The sequence below is a fragment of the Mobula birostris genome, chromosome 16 (genome assembly GCF_030028105.1).
Source record: "Mobula birostris isolate sMobBir1 chromosome 16, sMobBir1.hap1, whole genome shotgun sequence".
NCBI classification, from domain to species: domain Eukaryota; kingdom Metazoa; phylum Chordata; class Chondrichthyes; order Myliobatiformes; family Myliobatidae; genus Mobula; species Mobula birostris.
This window is the reverse complement of record NC_092385.1, coordinates 5,465,890-5,485,817: the sequence shown is the minus strand read 5'-3', so window position 1 is coordinate 5,485,817 and position 19,928 is coordinate 5,465,890. Positions and strand designations below refer to the sequence as shown.

Sequence of the window (19,928 nt, the reverse complement as noted above, 5' to 3'; positions counted from 1 at the left end):
TGTTTTGTGTGTTACCGTCTAAAGCCTCAGCATTCCATCCTTACTGATATTTATTGGTTTCTGATATTTTTGATCTGAGACTTTTGTTTGGAAATCATGAATGAGGTATAAAACTTTAAGAGAGCAAAGGAGTTAGAATAGGAGAGTAGTGACAGCAGGAAAGAACAAACAAAAGATAAAGATAGCAAGCCAATGTACTCTGCTCTTCTTATACCATAGATGACAGACATTTCATTCAAATTTGTAGATAAGAGTTAAGCAATCAGACAGTCCCTATTCAAGTAATGAAGTACCCGAGAAACTTCCAGAATGATACTGTGAACTGTAACCACTAGGGGACTCACTGAACAATTGCGTATACATACTGTGACTACTAGGGATCATACTGAACAGTTGCATATCCATACTGTTACCACTAGGGATCATACTGAATGATTGCATATCCATACTGTTACCACTAGGGATCATACTGAATGATTGCATATCCATACTGTTACCACTAGGGGACGCACTGAACAGTTGCATGTACATACCGTGACCGCTAGGGATCACGCTAAATAGTTGCATGTACAATTGGTAATTATATAAAATACACAGAGGCATAGGAAAGTCAAACTACAAAGAAAGTACCAATTATGCAATCCAATCTAACACATTGTTGTCTCCCTCATGCACAAGGAGCAGTTTGTTAGTCAGCCTAAAACCATGTCCTCTGGTCACTAAGCTTTTGGGCTCTGGAAGTGCATTTCCTGACTCACTGAAACCTTTCATGGCAAGATTGATTGCAGTTCTGCTTTCTGAAGAGATGTGACTGCAGCTTCATTTGGAAGGGCTGGAAGGGTTAATGCATGAGGAATGTCTGTTGCTTTTGGGCCTGTACTTGCTGGAGTTTTGAAGAATGAGGAGGGATTGCAGTGAAACCTACTGAAACCTATTGAAAAGCCTAGGTAAAGTGGACATGAATGCGATATTTCCTATAATGGGGGAGTTTAGGACCAGAGGGCACACCCTTGGAATACAAGGACGTCTATTTAGAACTGAGATGAGGAGGAACTTCTTTAGCCAGAGGGTGATGAATCAGTGGATTGCAATGCCACAGACAACTGTGGAAATCAAGTCATTGGGTATACTTTTCAAGGACTCTTCATCTCATGTTCTTGATATTTATTGCTTATTTGGTATTATTATTATTTCTTCTTTTTGTATTTACACAGTTTGTTGTCTTCTGCACTCTGAACACCCTAGTTGGGTGGTCTTTCATTGATTGTTATGGTTATTATTCTCTGGATTTATTGACTATGCCCTCAAAAAAATGAATCTCAAAGTTGTATATGGTGACATATATGTACATTGGTAATAAAACTTACTTTGAACTTAAATCGGAAGCTGATGGTTTCTTATTAGTCAGAATGTCAAAGGTTACGGGGAGAAGGCAAGAGAATGAAGTTGAGAGGGAAAATAAACCAGCCATGATAGAATGGTGGAACAGACTCGATAGGCCGAATGACCTAATTCTGCTCCTATGTATTATGGTCTTGGCAAATACAGCTTCAGTTGAAAGGGCTAGACTGCTGTAAGTAACTCAGTACAATTAAATGCCTTGCAGGATCCTGACGGATGTTAATTTAGTCTCTGGAGCTGGCTAGATCAAGGTTAATTTGAAGCGCATGCCATTACAGTAGGAGCATTAATGGATTTAAAGCAAAATTATCTAGCAAAAGGAATTTTTAAACTGTTAATTTATTTATTAGTCATGGAACACGGAATATTTGTCAAGCACAGGGAAAGGCCTTTTGGCCAGATGTCCAGGGCAGCCCAGTGGATGAACAAGCAGGGAAAATAATCAGAATCGGGTTTATTATCACTGATGTATGACATCAATTTTGTTGTTTTGCAGCAGCAGTACAGTGCAGTACATAAATTATCATAATTACACAAATATGCAAAAATATAAATACATAGTGGAAAAAGAGATACAGAACAACAGATGAAAATACTATGTTAGAATAAAAACATAAGTAATGCAAAAAGAGAGCAAAATCTGTTCATGGAGCATTCAGAAATCTGATGGTAGAGGGGAAGATGCTGTGTGTGCATCTTGGTTTGAAATGTTAACTGTTTATTCCTCTCTATAGATGCTGCCTGACCTGCTGAGTTCCTCCAGCATTTTGTGTGTGCAGCTCTGGACTGCCAGAATCATGGTGGGGAGGGGGCCATGTAGAGGCCAAATGCACACGGTCTTTATTCGCAGGGTTGGGGAACTAAGGACCAGAGCAGCACTGTGGTGTAGCGGTTAGCACAACGCTTTACAGCGCCAGAGGCCGGGGGTTCAGTTCCTGCCACTGTCTGTTAGGGGTTTGACCATTCTCCCCATGTTCTCTGAATGCTCTGGTTTCCTCTTGCATTCAAAGATGTACCGTTCAGTAGGTTAATTCATTCCATGGGTGTAATTGGGCAGTGCGGGCTCATTAGGCTCTTACCGTGCTGTGTCTCTAAATAAGACTAAAAGGTGGTGTACGTTTAAGGTGGGAGCAGAGATATTTAGAAGAAACCCAAAGGGCTACTTCTTCACGCGGAGGGTGACCCGTATACGAAAGGAGCTGCCAGAGAAAGCGGTTGAGTTAGGTACAATAACACAATGTAAAAATGGATAGGAAAGGTTTGGAGGGATTTGTTATTGGTTTGTTGTATACCAAGATGCAGTGAGAAGCTTGCCTTCCATTCTGTTCATACAGATCAGATCATTACACAGAACACGGAGGTAGAACAAGGTAAATCAATAACTCTGTCCGCCAGAGAAAGCAGGATCTCCCAGTGGCCACACATTTTAATTCCACTTCCCATTCCATTCTGACATGTCTATCCACGGCCTCCTCTACTGTCAAGATGAAGCCACACTCAGGTTGGAGGAACAACACCTTATATTCCGTCTGGGTAGCCTCCAACCTGATGGCATGAACATTGACCTCTCTAACTTCCGCTAATGCCCCACCTCCCCCTCGTACCCCATCCGTTATTTATTTATATACACATATTCTTTTTCTCTCTCTCCTTTTTCTCCCTTTGTCCCTCTGACTATACCCCTTGCCCATCCTCTGGGCTTTTTCCCCCTCCTCCTTTTCCTTCTCCCTGGGCCTCCTGTCCCATGATCCTCTCATATCCCTTTTGCCAATCACCTGTCCAGCTCTTGGCTCCATCCCTCCCCCTCCTGTCTTCTCCTATCATTTCGGATCTCCCCCTCCCCCTCCCACTTTCAAATCTCTTACTAACTCTTCCTTCAGTTAGTCCTGACGAAGGGTCTCGGCCTGAAACGTGGACTGTACCTCTTCCTAGAGGTGCTGCCTGGCCTGCTGCGTTCACCAGCAACTTTGATGTGTGTTGCTAGAATAAAGTGTAGCAGCTACCGAAAGAGTGCATTGCAGGTAAACGATAAAGTGCGACGTCATAAAGGTGAGGCCAGGAGTCCATTTTATTGTACAAGAGATCCATTTAGGGGTCTGATAATAGACTGAGAACTCAAAGTTTAGCTTTAGTTGTCATATGTCATATATAATGGGAAATGTCTTGCCTGTGTCAAATCAAATCAATGAGGATTGTGCTGTGCAGCCTGTAAACATCTCCCTGCCTCTGCCAACGACTCACTAAGCTTCACCCGTTTTAGAATGTGAGAGGAAACTGGCTCACCTAGAGCAAACCCACGCGGTCACAGGGAGAATGTACAAACCCCTTACAGACAGCGGTGGAAATTGAACCCCAATCTTACAGCTGTGCTGTCCATTTGAAAGTGTAAAAACTACCAAAAAAATGTGCGTTGCAGGTGAACGATAAAGTGAAAAGTCAAAATGAGGTAGATTGTGAGGCCGAGTCCATTTTATTGTTGAAGCACCTTCAATAACTCTGAAAGACTGAAGTAGGGTAAATACTGAAAGGCTTTTATTCACAATAAAATAGGACTTCCATGCTGAGTGTCTGCCCCCAGACTGAGGAGGAGGAGCAAGGCGAAATCACCTTTATTCAGGGGTCTGTGGGAGGAGCCACAGGGGCAGTCAGCAGAGGGGTGTGTCCAGACAGTTAACCCAGTTACAACATATATATGGTTTACCACAATTGTACAAGGGGTTCATTCAAGAGACTGATAAAAGTCTGATCCAGCAGGCACGGCCTCAGAAGATGGGGACGTCCATTTAAAACAGAGCTGAAGGGGAGTTTCTTTTGGTAGAGGGTGGTGAATCTGTGGAATTCATTGCCACAGACAATCATGGAAGCCAAGTCATTGGGTATATTTAAAATGGAGGTTAATTAGTTACAGATTATTCAGGGTGTCAGAGATTACAGTGAGAAGGCAGAAGAATGGAAGGCACTGCCAGCGAAGGTGGTAGAGGTGGATACGATAGGGTCTTTTAAGAGACTCTTAGATGGGTACATGGAGCTCAGAAAAATAGAAGGTTATGTGGTAGGGAAACTCTAGGCAGTTTCTAGAGTAGGTTACATGGTCGGCACAACATTGTGGGCTGAAAGGCCTGTGATGTGCTTCTAATGGGACTGAGGGATAATAAGTCAGCCATGATGAATGGAAGAACAGACTTGATGAGCCATTTAGCCACCTTTTGCTCCTATTGCCAAATGTGGGTAGATGGGACTTGCTTGGCTGATCAACATGGAGGGACTGGACCGATGAGGTACAGGGCTGAAAAAGGAGGAGTTTGGTGGGAGAGGACGGTGGGCCGTGGAAGAAAGGGAAGGGGATGGGGAACCAGATGGAGGTGATGGATAGGTCATGAGTATGGGGGGGAGGGGAGGGAAAAGAAGGGGTGAGAGGGCTGCCAGAATGAGGTTAAATAAAAGTGGGGAGAGAGGAAAAACAGAAGATAGTGGTTATTAGAGGTTAGAGAAATAGATATTCATGCTATCGGGTTGGAGACTACCCGGAAGGAATTGTCTTTCAAATGCTGCTTATCCGATGCTGTGTGCCCCTGAATTGAACTGAGTTGAATTGACTTTAGTACTTACATCCTTCATATACATGAGGAGGAAAAATCTTTACATTACATCTCTATCTAAATGTGCAATGTGCAATTTATTGTAATAAATGGTACATACAAGAAGACAGTCAATATAACATAGAAATACAATTGTATCAGTGTGAATTAATCAGTCTGATGGCCTGGTGGAAGAAGCTGTCCTGGATGCCTGTTGGTCCTGGCTTCTATGCTGCCAAATGGTAGCAGCTGGAGCAGTTTGTGGTTGGGGTGACTCAAGTCCCCAATGATTCTTCGGGTCGTTTTTACACACCTGTCTTTGCTGCTGCTGCAGGTAGGTTTTTTGTTGCACCTGTGCATTCATGCACTTGTGCCTCTGACAGTAAACCTGACGTCAAGGGTACAGTTCCCATGTGCAGATAAAATCCGCCACACGTTTTTTCATCAGCCAGCAGCAGGCGACTGCGTGACGGACATGACTCTGCAGCTTTTGCCTGTCAGTAACGGATACTCGATGCTCATCAGTACCTACACCCCGGGCAGTCTTCTGGAAGATTCTTGGAGAGGCACCAGGTTCTCTGCAGGCAAAGCAGATGCTAATTAACTGCTGTAAACGGCACAGAAATGATCTGCTGGTTTCATTATTTTTTATATATGGGAGAGGTCGGTTATACATTTTGGTTTGCAATGCAGCTTCTAATTGTTCAGTGGTTAAAGGCACTATGAGTTGCTGACAAAGAAGACTTGCATTTCTGCAGCGCTGTAGGGCTATTAAAACAAAAACTTCACACCATCTTAAAAGTTTCATTCCCCTGACAATTAATTTGATCACCCAGTCTAGTTAGCCCCCCCACCCACCCCCTCTATTTATTATCCCAGTCACTGCACTGTAAACACTTTAAACCACTGTTTATAATGCTGTTTATATTGTAAATACATGTAGGTATTTATGCACATTTTATTCCATATCTGTACTTTAACCTCCAACATTATTTTTATATAATTATTTTAAATTGTTGAATATTGTTGTTTTTCATTGTTTGAGAATGTGCCTATCCTGTTGCCACCATGTGCCTATCTAAGAGTCTGTTAAAAGTCCTTAATGTATCTGTCTCTACCACTATCCCTGGCAGTGCATTTCACATACCCACTACTCCCTGTTTTTAAAAAAAAACCTACCTCTGACATCCCTCATATTTTCCTCCAATCATCTTAAATTATGCCCCCTTATATTAGCCATTTCTGTTATGACTGCCCACTCAATCTATGCCTCTTATCATCTTGTACACCTCTATCAAGTCGTTTCTCGTCCTCCTTCACTCCAAAGAGAGAAGCCCTACGTTGACTCAGCCTTTCTGCTAAGACATGCTCCCTAGTCTAGGCAGCACCTTGGTAAATCTTATCTGCGCCCTCTCTAAACCTTCCATGGTCAAAGTCACTTAGATCACATTTCTTCCCCATTCTGATGTTTGACCTGAACAACAACTGAAGCTCTTGACCATGTCTGCGTGCTTTTATGCATTGTGTTTCTGCCACATGATTGGCCGACCAGTTATTTGCATTGAGGAGCAGGTGTACCTAATAAAGTGGCTGCTAAGTGCAAGTTCCATTGAAGATTATATATTTTTCATTCTAAATATTTCTCATTATCTAGAAAAAAGATAAGATGGTCAAGTTTGTTAAAACTACTATTTGATGTTGAGTATATAGTGTAAGGATTACAGAGGCATTAGGAAATTGTTTGGTCCCGTCAAATATTTCAACAAGTTGTGGGGGTGGTGTGGGGCTTCTGGCGCAGATGATAAATCTGATTTTGGTTCCACGGGGAGTTGACGGGACTGTAAGGAGAATGGAAGAGTATTTGTGTAGTTGAGTTTGTTGTTGAGTTGTTGTGCCAATACAGTGAGGTTCAAGTCGAACCCAGAGTAATACAGCACTGGAAACAGGTCTTTGTCCCTCAATGTCTCTGGCAAGTGCGAAGCCAAATTAATTCTGAAGCTCATCTGCCTGTACGTGATTCATATTCCTCCTTTCCCTGCACGTTCTTGTATCTATTTAGAATCCTCTTGGAATCTGCTATCAAAAGTCAATCTTATTGTCATCTGCACAAGCACATGTATGTATAGATGCAGCAAAAACCTTATTGTAACATCTTTACGGGTACATAGCATCATATAAGCAGCATTCACATTAACATAAAATGAGGTGGCAGGGTAGCATAGTGGTTAACACAGGTGACCCAGGTTCAATTCCCGCTGCTGTCTGTCAGGAGTTTGTACGTTCTCCCCGTGACCACGTGGGTTTCCTCCGGGTGCTCCTGTTTCCTCTCACAGTCCAAAGATGTACTGGTTGGTAGGTTAATTTGTCATTGTAAATTGTCCCGTGATTAGGCTGGAATTAAATTGAGGCATTGCTGGGTGCTATGGCTTGAAGGGCTGGAAGGTCCTGTTCTGCATTGTATCTCAATAAATTATACCTTTTCTCCAGGAAAGAACACAATCAGAACAGAAAGTACAAAGTCCATTTTAATCAACACACATCAAAGTTGCTGGTGAACGCAGCAGGCCAGGCAGCATCTTTAGGAAGAGGTAAAGTCGACGTTTCGGGCCGAGACCCTTCGTCAGGACTAACTGAAGGAAGAACTAGTAAGAGTTATGGAATCAAATGACCTTCCCTGGTGTCTCAGGGCTGGGTGTGTCTGCACCTGTGCCATCCCCGTCCTGGCACTCCTCTGCCACCCATCCCACACCCCTCCCATGGCGCTCCATCCTCACCATTCACAACATCTTTTGCTCCCACCAGATTGTCCAAAATTCTTAGGCAGCCTAGTCAGTTTCCCTGCCATTAGACGCTAATGGATGGTTCAATCATCCCTTTATGGGGAACGTCAGCTGATTGCAGCCCGGGACTTGAATGCACGTTCATCTGACTCACAGAAGATGCAGCCTCCCACTGAAGCCAAGCTGATGCTGATGTTAACAAAAAGATGAACAACATCTTTCTTTCTAGGATAAATTACTCAGACTGTGTAGCGTAGGCAGAGGCTTTCGCTGTGGGTAAACTCAAAGGTCACTGGAAGACTACCGCTCGCAGGGGTGTAATTGTGTGTGGGTGTTTGAAGATCACAGAAGGTGTGACTCTGACCTGCTGCAGCTTCTCCGGTGGGCTCCTCGCGACACTCTGTTCCTTAAATCAAACGCCTAACTTTAATTGTGGAAACATGACTTAAGCATAGAGCTGGGAGACTGAGAGATTCAAATATATTGGTCTCACTGTACGTAGACTACAGCACAGAAACAAGCCCTCCGGCCCACAATGTTGTACTGAGCTAATTAATCTAACCCTTTCTGCCTATACATGGTCCATTTAACTCCAGATCTTCTCTGCACATTCAAGCGCCTATCTAAGAGTTTCTTAACTGCATTTTGCAGGTTGGGAAATTACAAAGCAGGGTTTCCCAACATTGTTATGCCATGGACCCGGATCTGGGCCGTACCCTCCAAATATCCCGACCTGCCTCTCGGTTTTTTTGCACCACCTTACTTCCCATTTTTCTATTTTCTATTTATGATTTATAATTTAAATTTTTAATATTTACTATCGATTTGTAATGCAGGGAGCGCAGAATCAAATATTGCTGTGATGATCGTACGTTCTAGTATCAGTTGTTTGGCGGCAATAAAGTATAAAGTTAACCGAGGGGTCCGTTGACCCCAGGTTGGGCACACCTACCTGAGTGTACCTGCCTCCACCACCACCCCAGGCAGCACATTCCAGGTACCCACCCCTCTCTGCTTCTTTGACCTTGTCCCCCTCTCACCTTAAATGCATGCATTCTGCTATTAGACAATATGATCCCAGTAAAAACATGCCTTTTGTCTACTTGTGTCTATTGTCTCTCCTAAGCTTGTACAGTCATATCAGGTCTCCCTTCAGGTTTCAGTGCTCTGGCCGATTCTTGTACTGCATACTCTCTAGTCCAGGCAGCATCATGGTGAACCTCTTTTGTACCCTGTCTGCATCGTTCCTACAACAGGGCGACTGGAACTGAATGCAATATTCCAGATGTGGCCTAACCAGACTGTGACAAAGCTGCAACATAGCTTTGCAGCCTGATAGTGTAGCGCCTCGGCTAACGCCATCACAGGACGAGAGATCTGGGTTCAATCCCCACTACTGTCTGTAAGGAGTTTCTTATCTTCTCCTTATGAGTTTTCTCTGGGTACTCCGGTTGCCTTCCCGCATTCTAAAGATGATAGGATTAGGGTTAGTAAGTTGTGGGCAGGCTCAGTTTGCAGGAAGAATGGTGACATTTGCGGGCTATTCCCAGCACATCCTCAGATTGTGTTGGTTATTGATGCAAACGTTGCATTTCACTGCATGTTTTGATGTACCTGTGAAAAATAAGGCTAAAATCTTTAGCCTTATGTGATCAGGTTCTATTCTGCTGCTGTCTGTTAGACTTCTGTAAATCCTCCCTGTTGACTGCTTGGATTTCATCCGGTTACTCCAGGTTCCTCCACATTCCAAAGATGTACGTTTAGGGTCAGACATACATTTGGACACATGCGTGTAATTGGGCAGTGTCGGCTCATAGAAAATATAGCACAATACAGGCCCTTCGGCCCACAATGCTATGCCAAACATGTACTTACTTTAGAAATTACCTAGGGTTACCCATAGCCCTTTATTTTTCTGAGCTTCATGTACCTGTCTAGGAGCCTCTTAAAAGACACTGTCATATTCACCTTCACCACCGTCGCTGGCAGCCCATTCCATGCTCTCACCACTCTCTGCGTAAAATACTTACCCCTGACATCTCCTCTGTACCTACTTCTAAGCACCTCTCATGCTAGCCATTTCAGCCCTGGGAAAAAGCCTCTTGACTATCCACACGATCAATGCCTCTCATCATCTTATACACCTCTATCAGGTCACCTGTCATCCTCTGTTGCTCCAAGGAGAAAAGGCCAAGTTCAGTCAACCTATTCTCATAAGGCATGCTCCCCAATCCAGGCAACATCCTTGTAAATCTCCTCTGCACCCTTTCTATAGTTTGCACATCCTTCCTGTAGTGAGGCAACCAAAACTGAGCACAGTACTCCAAGTGGGGTCTAACCAGGGTCCTATATAGCTGCAACATTACCTCTCAGCTCTTGAACTCAATCCCACGGTTGATGAAGGCCAATGCACCGTATGCTGCCTTATCCACACAGTCAACATGTGCAGTAGCTTTGAGTCTCCTGTGGACTCGGACCCCAAGATCCCTCTGATCCTCCACACTGCCAAGAGTCTCGTTGGGCTGGAAGAGCCTGTTTACTGTGCTGTATCTCTTTTTAAAAGAAAACTCTCTGGCAGCCCATCTTGGGAGTAATTTTGGAATTATGCTCAACCTCAGAGTAATTAAAGGGATTGAACTGCACTCCCTGGTACCGCTGAGAGAGGGAAAGGAGCAATGTTACAAAGGGAAAAGTGTAGCACCATGAATAGAGCATAGAACATTACTGCACAGTGCAGGCCATTCGGCCCACATTGTTGTGCTGACCTTTTAACCTACTCTAAGATCAAGCTAACCCTTCCGTCCTACATAGCCTTCCGTTTTTCTATCATCTCCGTGCCTATCTAGGAGTCTCCTAAATGTCCCTAATGTATCTGCCTCTACCACCATTCCTTGCATGTGCCCACCACTCTCTGTGTAAAAGAGAAACCAATCTCTGACATCCCCCTCTATACTTTCCTCCAAACACCTTAAAATTATGCTCCCTTGTATTAAGCCATTTCCACTCTGGGGAAATAAATCTCTGGCTGTCCACTCGATCTATGCCTCTTATCACGTTGTACACCTGTATCAAGTCACTTCTCATCCTGCTTTGCTGCAAAGAGAAAAGCCATACTTCGCTCAACCTATCCTCATAAACACGAGAGATTCTGCAGATGCTGGAAATCCAAAGCAACGCTACAAAATGCTGGAGAAAATTCAGCAGGCCAGTCAGCATCCGTGGAGGAAAATAAACAGTCAATGTTTTCGAACCTTTACCAGAAGATCCAGGCAGCATCTTGGTAAATCTTCTCTGCACTTTCTCCAAAGCTCCCACATCCTTCCTATACTGAAGCGACCAGAACTGAACACAATACACAACAGAAAGGGGCTGTAGCAGGCTGGGGTAATTAAAGGGGCAGTGTCATAAGCAGTTAATGGGGCAATATCAAAAGGGAAAGTGACAATACCTCAGAGGGGTAATTAAGTGAGCACTTTCATAGGGGTAATGCATTAATGGTGTGGGAGTAACATAAAAATGGGTACAATGGTAGTCACAGATGTTGATGGGCTGAAGGGCCTGTTTCCTTGCTGTATCTCTCTATGACTCTATAAACCTCAGACAAATCCTATCAGTGATGCTCTCTTTGTCCTCTCCACCCTTCACCTGCCACTAACTTGACCTAACTTTGCATTTGTTGTATTTTTGCCCAGTTTCTTTATGCCTTTATCTCGCAATGACGGTGGAGGCGCAGTCGCAAACGTTCACTGCCTCCCCCAAGAAGGATCTCACCAATGTGACTTACTTGGACTTCACATCGACGGAAGTGGAGATGGATACCTTGGGGGATACTGTGGGTCAGTCGGAGGTCGAACTGTCAACGGTGGCCGGAGATTCTCAGGAAGAATCAAGCAACTCCCAGCCATCACTGCCTGAGAATTCTGGGATTCAGGAGGACCCAGCAACCTCCTCAGGTTTGTCTGCAAGGAGGGCGAGGTGAGAGGTGGGCAGGGGAAGAAATTGATGTGCTGCACTTGTACTTATTATTGATTTAGTTGTCAGGAGAAGTTGGGCAAACTAGGAATGTTTTCTCTGGAGTGTCAGAGTCTGAGGGGGAGACCTGATAGAATTTTATAAAATTATGGGAGGCATAGACAGGATAGATAAAATCTTTCTCCCAGGGTAGAAATGTCAAATATGAGAGGGCATGCATTTAAGATGAGAGATTCGATATTGTTTAATGTCATTTTGAATACACAGGTGTAAAGGAGAACCCATTGTAGAGCAGTCCAATCTGTTGCATTCCCCTGAATTGGATCCAGACAATGTTTCGGGCAGAGACCCTTCATCAGGACTCACCTATCATAATGGAGGCTCTCGGCCCGAAACATCGATTGTTTATTCCCCTCCATAGGTGCTGTCTAACCTGCTGAGTTCCTCCAGCATTCTGTGTTGTTAGTACATCTAATGGCTTTTACAATAATCTGTTTGTTTTATCCAGTTGCTGGGGACATGTATGAATGATAGGCTGTTGTTGCGTATTTAATATTTGAGTAAGTGTGTGCGTGTGTGCGCGTGCGTGCTTATATATATACATTCTTATAAGCATTCTTGTTCATTTAATTAATTAAGGGTTATTTGTAAAAATACGTGAATTGCATACATCATCACTCTACCACATGATATGAGCGCCTCAATTAAAGTAAACAAGGAGTTAAGACTCAGATTTTGGACTCCTGTTGAATTATTTCAATGTTTTGAAATTATAAACATGACAGTTAAATTATACCCCATGGAGAGAGAGCAAACAGAGCCTTCGTTTAATCAACTGTCAGACACCTCTTGTTTACTCGAACAGGATCTCACTAAGGAGCACCAGGCTATTTTCTCCCACACCATCACGGACCTTATTAACTCTGGGGATCTCTCACCCACTGCCACCAACCTCATAGTTCCCTCACCCCACACCCCCCGTTTCTACCTCTTACCCAAGATTCACAAACCTACCTGTCTGGGCAGACCTGTTGTTTCTGCTTGTGCCTGTCCCACTGAACTTATAACTGCATACCTTGACTCTGTTTTATCTCCCTCCCCCCTGGGTTCAGTCCCTTCCTACCTACATCCATGACACTTCTCACGCTCTGGATCTTTTCAACGGTTTCAGGTTCCCTGACCCCGAGCATCTTATTTTCACCATGAATGTCCAGTCCGTATACATCTCCATCCTCCACCAGGAAGGCCTCAAAGCTCTCCGTTTCTTTCTGGACACCAGACCCAACCAGTTCCCCTCCACCAGAACACTCCTCTGTCTGGCGGAACTTGTCCTCACTCTTAACAATTTCTCCTTCAGCTCCTCCCACTTCCTTCAAACAAAAGGTTCAGCCATGGGTACTCGCATGGGTGCCAGCTATGCCAGCCTTTTTGTTGGCTACGTGAAACAGTTTTATGTTCCAAGCCTTCACTGGACAACCACATTGATGTGGCTTCCTGCAGCCACGCGGAGTTTGTCGACTTAATCAAATTTGCCTCGAACTTCTACCCTGCCCTTAATTTACCTGGTCCATTTCCAACACCTGCTTCTCCTTTCGCAATCTGTCTCTGGAGACAGCTTATCTACTGATCTTTTTTATAAACCTGCTGATTCTCACAGTGTGGTTTTTTAAAAAAAAAACCCATCCCCTTCTCTCAATTCCTCCGTCTCCGTCGTATCTGCTCTCAGGGAAAGGCTTTTCATTCCAGAACGAAGGAGATGTCCTCCTTCCTCAAAGAAAGGGGCTTCCCTTCCTCCACCATCAACACTGCCCTCAAATGCATCTCTTCCATTTTGCGCAAATCTGCCTTTGTCCCATCCTCCGGCCGCCCCACCAGGGATAGGGTTCCCCTTGTCCTCACCTACCACCCCACCAGCCTCTGCATCCAGCACATAATTCTCCATAACTTCTGCCATCTCCAATGGGATCCCACCACCAAGCAGATCTTTCCTCCAACCCCCCTCCCCCCACCAACTTTCTGCTTTCTGCAGGGATCACTTCCCACATGACTCCCTTGTCCATTCGTCCCTCTGCATGGATCTCCCTCCTGGCATATCCTTGCAAGTGGAACAAATGCTACACCTGCCCCTACACCTCCTCCCTCAGTGCAGTATGGAGCTCTTTGGCCTCTGAAGTTGTACAGACCAATGTTTTCCCCTGGTTTTTTTTCTAGTACAGCTGCGGGGACAAGCCATTTCTCTGAGTAGGAAAATTTTACACGACCTGAAAACTGCTTCAATGTCTTATAGTCTAAACTTGGCCTTCCTGAGACTAATGGCAAAACAAAGTTGTGGAATTCTGCATGAGTGGAGGATTATTTCCGTGCCCTCTGCATCTGTTTCTTCTCTTGTTGAGTTGCGTTTGGAAACTTATGCCATTTAACAATCAACAACAGCCTCTTGGCTGTACTCTGATTTATAGTTTTAGTGCAACAGTCTGATAAGCTACTTAAAAGAATAAATCCCAGACAGCGTCTAATCTTTCTCTGAGCCTCGTGTTTGGTACAATAAGTAGATGGTGTAATCAAAGCAAACCGCTGAGTGGTTAAGACTCAGCAGCATGCATCTGACCTACATTTCTACACTGGGACCTTTGTTAAAGCGGTTCAAACCCACAAAGGTAGTTCATTAGAAGCTTTGTGTGGATAGGTCAGAAGGTAATGGATTTTATCTGGAGGATAATTGTGGTTCATTTAAAGACGACGACAAATAATTCCGGGTGCGGATTTCCCCAGAGCCTCAGAAATGAAAGATAAATCTTTCATCTAGCCTTTAACCTGAAGACATGCATTTCTCCAACTTCCGGTAATTTTTTTTCCCATCTCCCCCTTCCCTCTTCAATTCCCCACTCTGGTCTCTTACCTCTTCTCCTCGCTTGCCTATCACTTCCCTTTCGTTCCCCTCCTCTTTCCCTTTCTCCCACAATCCACTGACCTGTCCTATCAGATTCCTTCTTCTCCAGCCCTTTGCCTTTTCCACTTATCACCTCCCACCTTTTTACTTCATCTACCTCCCCCTTCCTTACCCACCTCGCTTCACCTCTCACTTTATAGCTTGTCCTCCTTCCCCTCCCTCCACCTTCTTACTCTGGCATCTCTCCCCTTCCTTTCCAGTCCTGATGAAGGTTGGCGCGTGGCCAAGTGGTTAAGGCGTCGGTCTAGTGATCTGAAGGTCGCTAGTTCGAGCCTCAGCTGAGGCAGCATGTTGTGTCCTTGAGCAAGGCACTTAACAACACATTTCTCTGCGACGACACCGGTGCCAAGCTGTATGAGTCCTAATGCCCTTCCCTTGGACAATGTCGGTGGCGTGGAGAGGGGAGACTTGCAGCATGGGCAACTGCCAGTCTTCCATACAACCTTGCCCAGGCCGGCACCCTGGAAACCTTCCAAGGCGCAAATCCATGTTCTCACGAGACTAACGGATGCCTGATGAAGGGTCTCAGCCCAAAACGTTAGCTCTTTATTTCCCTCCTGCTGAGTTCCTCCAGCATTTTGTGCGTTGCTCTGGATTTGCAGCATCTGCAGAATCTCTTGTAAAGGATAAATGCAGTGGGCACTGCAGAGACAAGAAATCAAAGGCAAAAGTCAATATTTGGGTATTGTTTCTTTTTTTTGGGACACTGGGGCAAATATAGCAATAGTAGAGGACAGGAAGGGCTGTGTTCCCTGTGGCAGTGGGTCAATTCCATCAGTCACAACACGCTGGAGGAACTCAGCAGGTCGGGCAGCATCCGTGGAAATGATCGGTCGACGTTTCGGGCCGGAACCCTTCGTCAGGACTGTAGGGGGAAGGGGCAGGGGCCCTATAAAGAAGGTGGGGGGGAGGGTGGGAAGGAGAAGGCTGGTAGGTTCCAGGTGAAAAACCAGTAAGGGGAAAGATAAAGGGGTGGAGGAAGGGAAGCAGGGAGGGGCTAGGCAGGAAAGATGAAGAAAGAATAGGGGAAAACACAATGGGTAGTAGAAGGAGGCGGAACCAAGAGGGAGGTGATAGGCAGCTGGGGAGGGGGCAGAGTGACATAGGGATAGGGGAAGGGGTGGGGGAGGGAATTACCAGAAGTTGGAGAATTCTATGTTCATACCAAGGGGCTGGAGACTATCTAGATGGTGTATGAGGTTATCACCTATCACCTCCCTGCTTCCCTTCTCCCACCCCTTTATCTTTCCCCTTACTGGTTTTTCACCTGGAACCTACCAGCTGTCTCCTTCCCACCCTCCCCCCACCTTCTTTATAGGGCCTCTGCCCCTTCCCCCTACAGTCCTGACGAAGGGTTCCGGCCCGAAACGTCGACTGATCTTTTCCACGGATGCTGCCCGACCTGCTGAGTTCCTCCAGCGTGTTGTGAGTGTTGCTTTGACCCCAGCATCTGCAGGTTATTTTGTGTTTGTGATCAATTCCATCAGCCTGTCCACTCTGAAACCTCTCCTGTTTACCCAGGTTTCCTGCTCCTTCACTGGCCTTCAGTGTTTAAACGTGGCGCTGAATTAAACAAATCCCTTCTGCCTGCACATGTCCCATGTCCCTCCGTTCCCTGCACAGCAGTCTCGTAAACACCGCGATTGTATCTGCTTTCACCACTGCCCGTGGCAGTATCCTCCAGGCATCCGGCATGCTCTCGTAGAGTCACAGAACGCTTCAGTACAAGTTGAGTGAAGCTAACTCCTGTGGTTCAAGAGCCTGATGGTTGAGGGGTAATAACTGTCCCTGAACCTGGTGGTGTGGTCTTGAGGCTTCTGTACCTTCTTCCTGATGGCAGCAGTGAGAAGAGGGCATGGTCTGGGTGCTGGGGGTCCCTGATGATGGATGCCGCATTCCTGCAACAGTGCTCCATGTAGATGTGCTCAATGGTGGGGAGGTCTTTACCTGTGATAGACTAGTCTTTACCCATGACTTTTTGTTGGAGCAAGGGCATTGGTGTTTCCATACCAGGCTGTGATGCTCTCCACCATACATCTATAGAAGTTTGTCAAAGTTTTGGATGTCATGCTGAAGCTTTGCAAACTTCTAAGGAAGCTCTGCTACCCTACCAGAGAGAGGAGAGCCCGCTGCAGTGCCTGGAGAATGTTGCCCAGGTTTTCTACATTTTGGATGTGGACTTGGATGATGGACAATAATCTGGCAGTCAACGTCAGTAAGACGAAAGAGCTGATTGTGGACTTCAGGAAGGAACACATACCAATTCTCATAGAGGGATCAGAAGTGGAGAGAGTGAGCAGCTTCAAATTCCTGGGTGTTAAAAATCTCTGAGGATCTAACCTGGTCCCAACATATCAATGTAGTTATAAAGAAGGCAAGTCAGCACTATATTAGGAGTTTGAAGAGATTCAGCATGTCAACAAATACACTCAAAAACTTCTATAGTTGTACTGTGGAGAGCATTCTGACAGACTGCATCACCGTCTGGTATGGAGGGGCTACTGCACAGGACCGAAAGAAGCTGCAGAAGGTTGTAAATCTAGTCAGCTCCATCCTGGGCACTAGCCTACAAAGTACCCAGGACACCTTCAGGGAGCGGTGACTCAGAAAGGCAGCGTCCATTATTAAGGACCTCCAGCTCCCAGGGCATGCCCTTTTCTCACTGTTACCATCAGGTAGGAGGTACAGGAGCCTGAAGGCACACACTCAGCAATTCAGGAACAGTTTCTTCCCCTCTGCCACCTGATTCCTAAATGGGCATTGAAGCTTTGGACACTACCTCACTTTTTTTTTTGCATGGTTTTTTAATTTATTCAGTAGACGTAATTGATTTACTTGTTTATTTTTTTTCTCTTTGCTAGATTATGTATTACATTGAACTGCTACTGCTAAGTTAACAAATTTCACGTCACATGGCGGTGATAATAAACCTGATTCTGATTCTGAATAAATCATCTGTGATGGAATGGCAGAGCAGACTTGATGGGTCAAGTGGCCTATTTCTGCTCTTATGTCTTATTGCTTTACAAACATCCTTGGCATGTAGAAGGAGCTTTATTTAGCTGCACAGTCATTGGTGTAAAGTGAGTAGAGCAGGGGGCTAAGCACACAGCATGTGCTGATGGAGAGCGTGAAGGAGATGTTGTTGCCAATCTGAACTGACTGGGGTCTGCAAGTGAGGAAATCCCGGATCCAATTGCAGGAGGTCTTGAAGCATTGATTAGTTTTGAGAGGATGATAGTATTGAATGCTGAGCTATAGTCAACAGAGAGCATCCTGATGTATGCATCTTTGCTGTCTAGATGTTCCAGGGTTGAGTGAAGAGCCAGTGAGATGGCACCTGCTGTGGACCTGTTGTGCTGGTAGGCAAATTGGAGCAGATCCAAGTCAGTACTCGGGCAGAAGTTGATGTGTTTCATCACCAACCTCTCAAAGCACTTCATCACAGTGGATGTAAGTGGTACTGAATGATAGTCATTGAGGCAGGTTACCACGTTCTTCCCGGGCACTGGTTCAAGTGAAGCCTGCTTGAAGCAGGTGTGTACCTCAAACTGCCAAAGTGCGAAGTTAAAGATATCAGTGAGTGTTCCAGCCAGTTGATCAGCACAGGTCCTTAGTACTCAGCCAGGGAGGACTAAGGAGGCCGGATGCTTTCTGTCGGTTTATCTTCCCGAAGGATGCCCTTATGTTGGCCTCAGAGAATGAAATCACAGGGTCATCAGGGGCTGTAGGAGCTCCTCCATGTTTTGATGGTCAAAGAAAGCATAAAAGGCATTGAGCTCATCTTGGAGTGAGGGCTCATCGTCACCTATGTCGCCTGGGTCCACTTTGTAGGAGGAGATAGCATTCAACAATTGCCACTTCTCATGTGAAATAGTTTTCTGGAGATCATATGTGCACCTCTTGTATCTTACTTGGTTGACAGACCTGAACGCCAGTGATCTGGCCCTCAGCAGACTGTGGATTTCATGGTTCATCCAGGGCTTCTGGTTAGGGAAGACTGAATGACTTTGTGCGGACGCACTCATTTATGACTGATTCCACAACCTATGGACTCACTCCCAAGGACTCTACAACTCATCTTCTCAGTATTATTTATTTGCTTATTATTATTATTATTTGTTTTGTATTTACATAGTTTGTCTTTTGCACATTGATTGCCAGTTTTTGTGTGTGGTTTTTCATCGATTGTTATATTCTTTGTTCTGCTGTGAATGCCTGCAAGAAATTGAATCCCAAAGTGGTATATTATGACATATATGTACCTTGATATTAAACTTACTTTGAACTTTGTTGCTTGTGGACAGGAATAGCCTGGGCTGTGTTCTGTTCCCTATTGTGCATGGTCCTTCCACCAGTGATGTGATGTACCTTCTCTCATTTCAGAAAGCAAGACTGCTGCATCCCTCCTTCCACCAGTGCCATTTTCAGAAGCCGTGACTGGTGAATTGGATGAACTGAATCCATCTGCTTCCACGTTGGAGCCTTGGTTTTCCCTGGTGGCCGTGACCTCACCGTCAGACTTTGCCGAAATGTTGGGATTGCCTCCCGCCTCGCCCACCAACACCAGGTTGACGAGACCTGAATCTACGTCAGGCACAACAGACCAGCCCAGCAGCAGATCAGCAGGGGCATCCGCACCCGGGGGTCAGTGGGAGCCCACGGCCGCCCGCCCAGGTACACCAGAAGCACCTGCTGTCACCTTGGGCTTCACGGACACCGTCCTCAAACCCTCCTCTTCCTCGGTCCTGCAGCAACTCCTCCCGGGTGTGGTAGGGATCACTGGATCTGCTAGGACCCTCACCGTGGTCAAAGGCGCTGTCTCACCTGGAGGCCCTCCCATTGGGAGTGGGACAGGGGTGGGCTCCGCCACCCCTGATCCAGACTATAGGACTGCCACGGAAGTGGAATCCAAAGAAGAGGAGCCCGGACACCATCCCGAGGAGGTCCAGGAGCCAGGAGTCCCCATTGGCAGAGGAGGATCTCAGAAGATGACACAGGTAATGGCCAGTGTTGCTCATCTGTTGGATTTGGAGGTGCAGCACCAAAATACCCCACAACGTTGAAGACTAGTTACTTGTCACGTGTATATGTACAGTGGTGGCACGGTAGCATAAGACTATTACAGCTCCAACATTCCAGGTTCAATTCCCGCTGCTGCCTGTAAGGAGTTTGTATGTTCTCCCTGTGATTGTGTGGGTTTCCTCCAGGTGCTCTGGTTTCCTCCCCAGTACCAAAGACGTACAG

The 19,928-nt window shown here is 45.6% G+C and overlaps 1 protein-coding gene across 1 annotated transcript in view; it reads left to right on the top strand.

The window, feature by feature from the left end:
• podxl2 (podocalyxin-like 2) overlaps positions 1-19,928 on the top strand; it is a 56,748-nt gene that overhangs the window by 10,715 nt on the left and 26,105 nt on the right. Inside the window, exons 2-3 of the mRNA XM_072280089.1 lie at positions 11,452-11,712; positions 19,068-19,681. Of these exons, the coding sequence (XP_072136190.1) occupies positions 11,452-11,712; positions 19,068-19,681 (875 nt within the window). The remainder of the gene's footprint in view (positions 1-11,451; positions 11,713-19,067; positions 19,682-19,928) is intronic.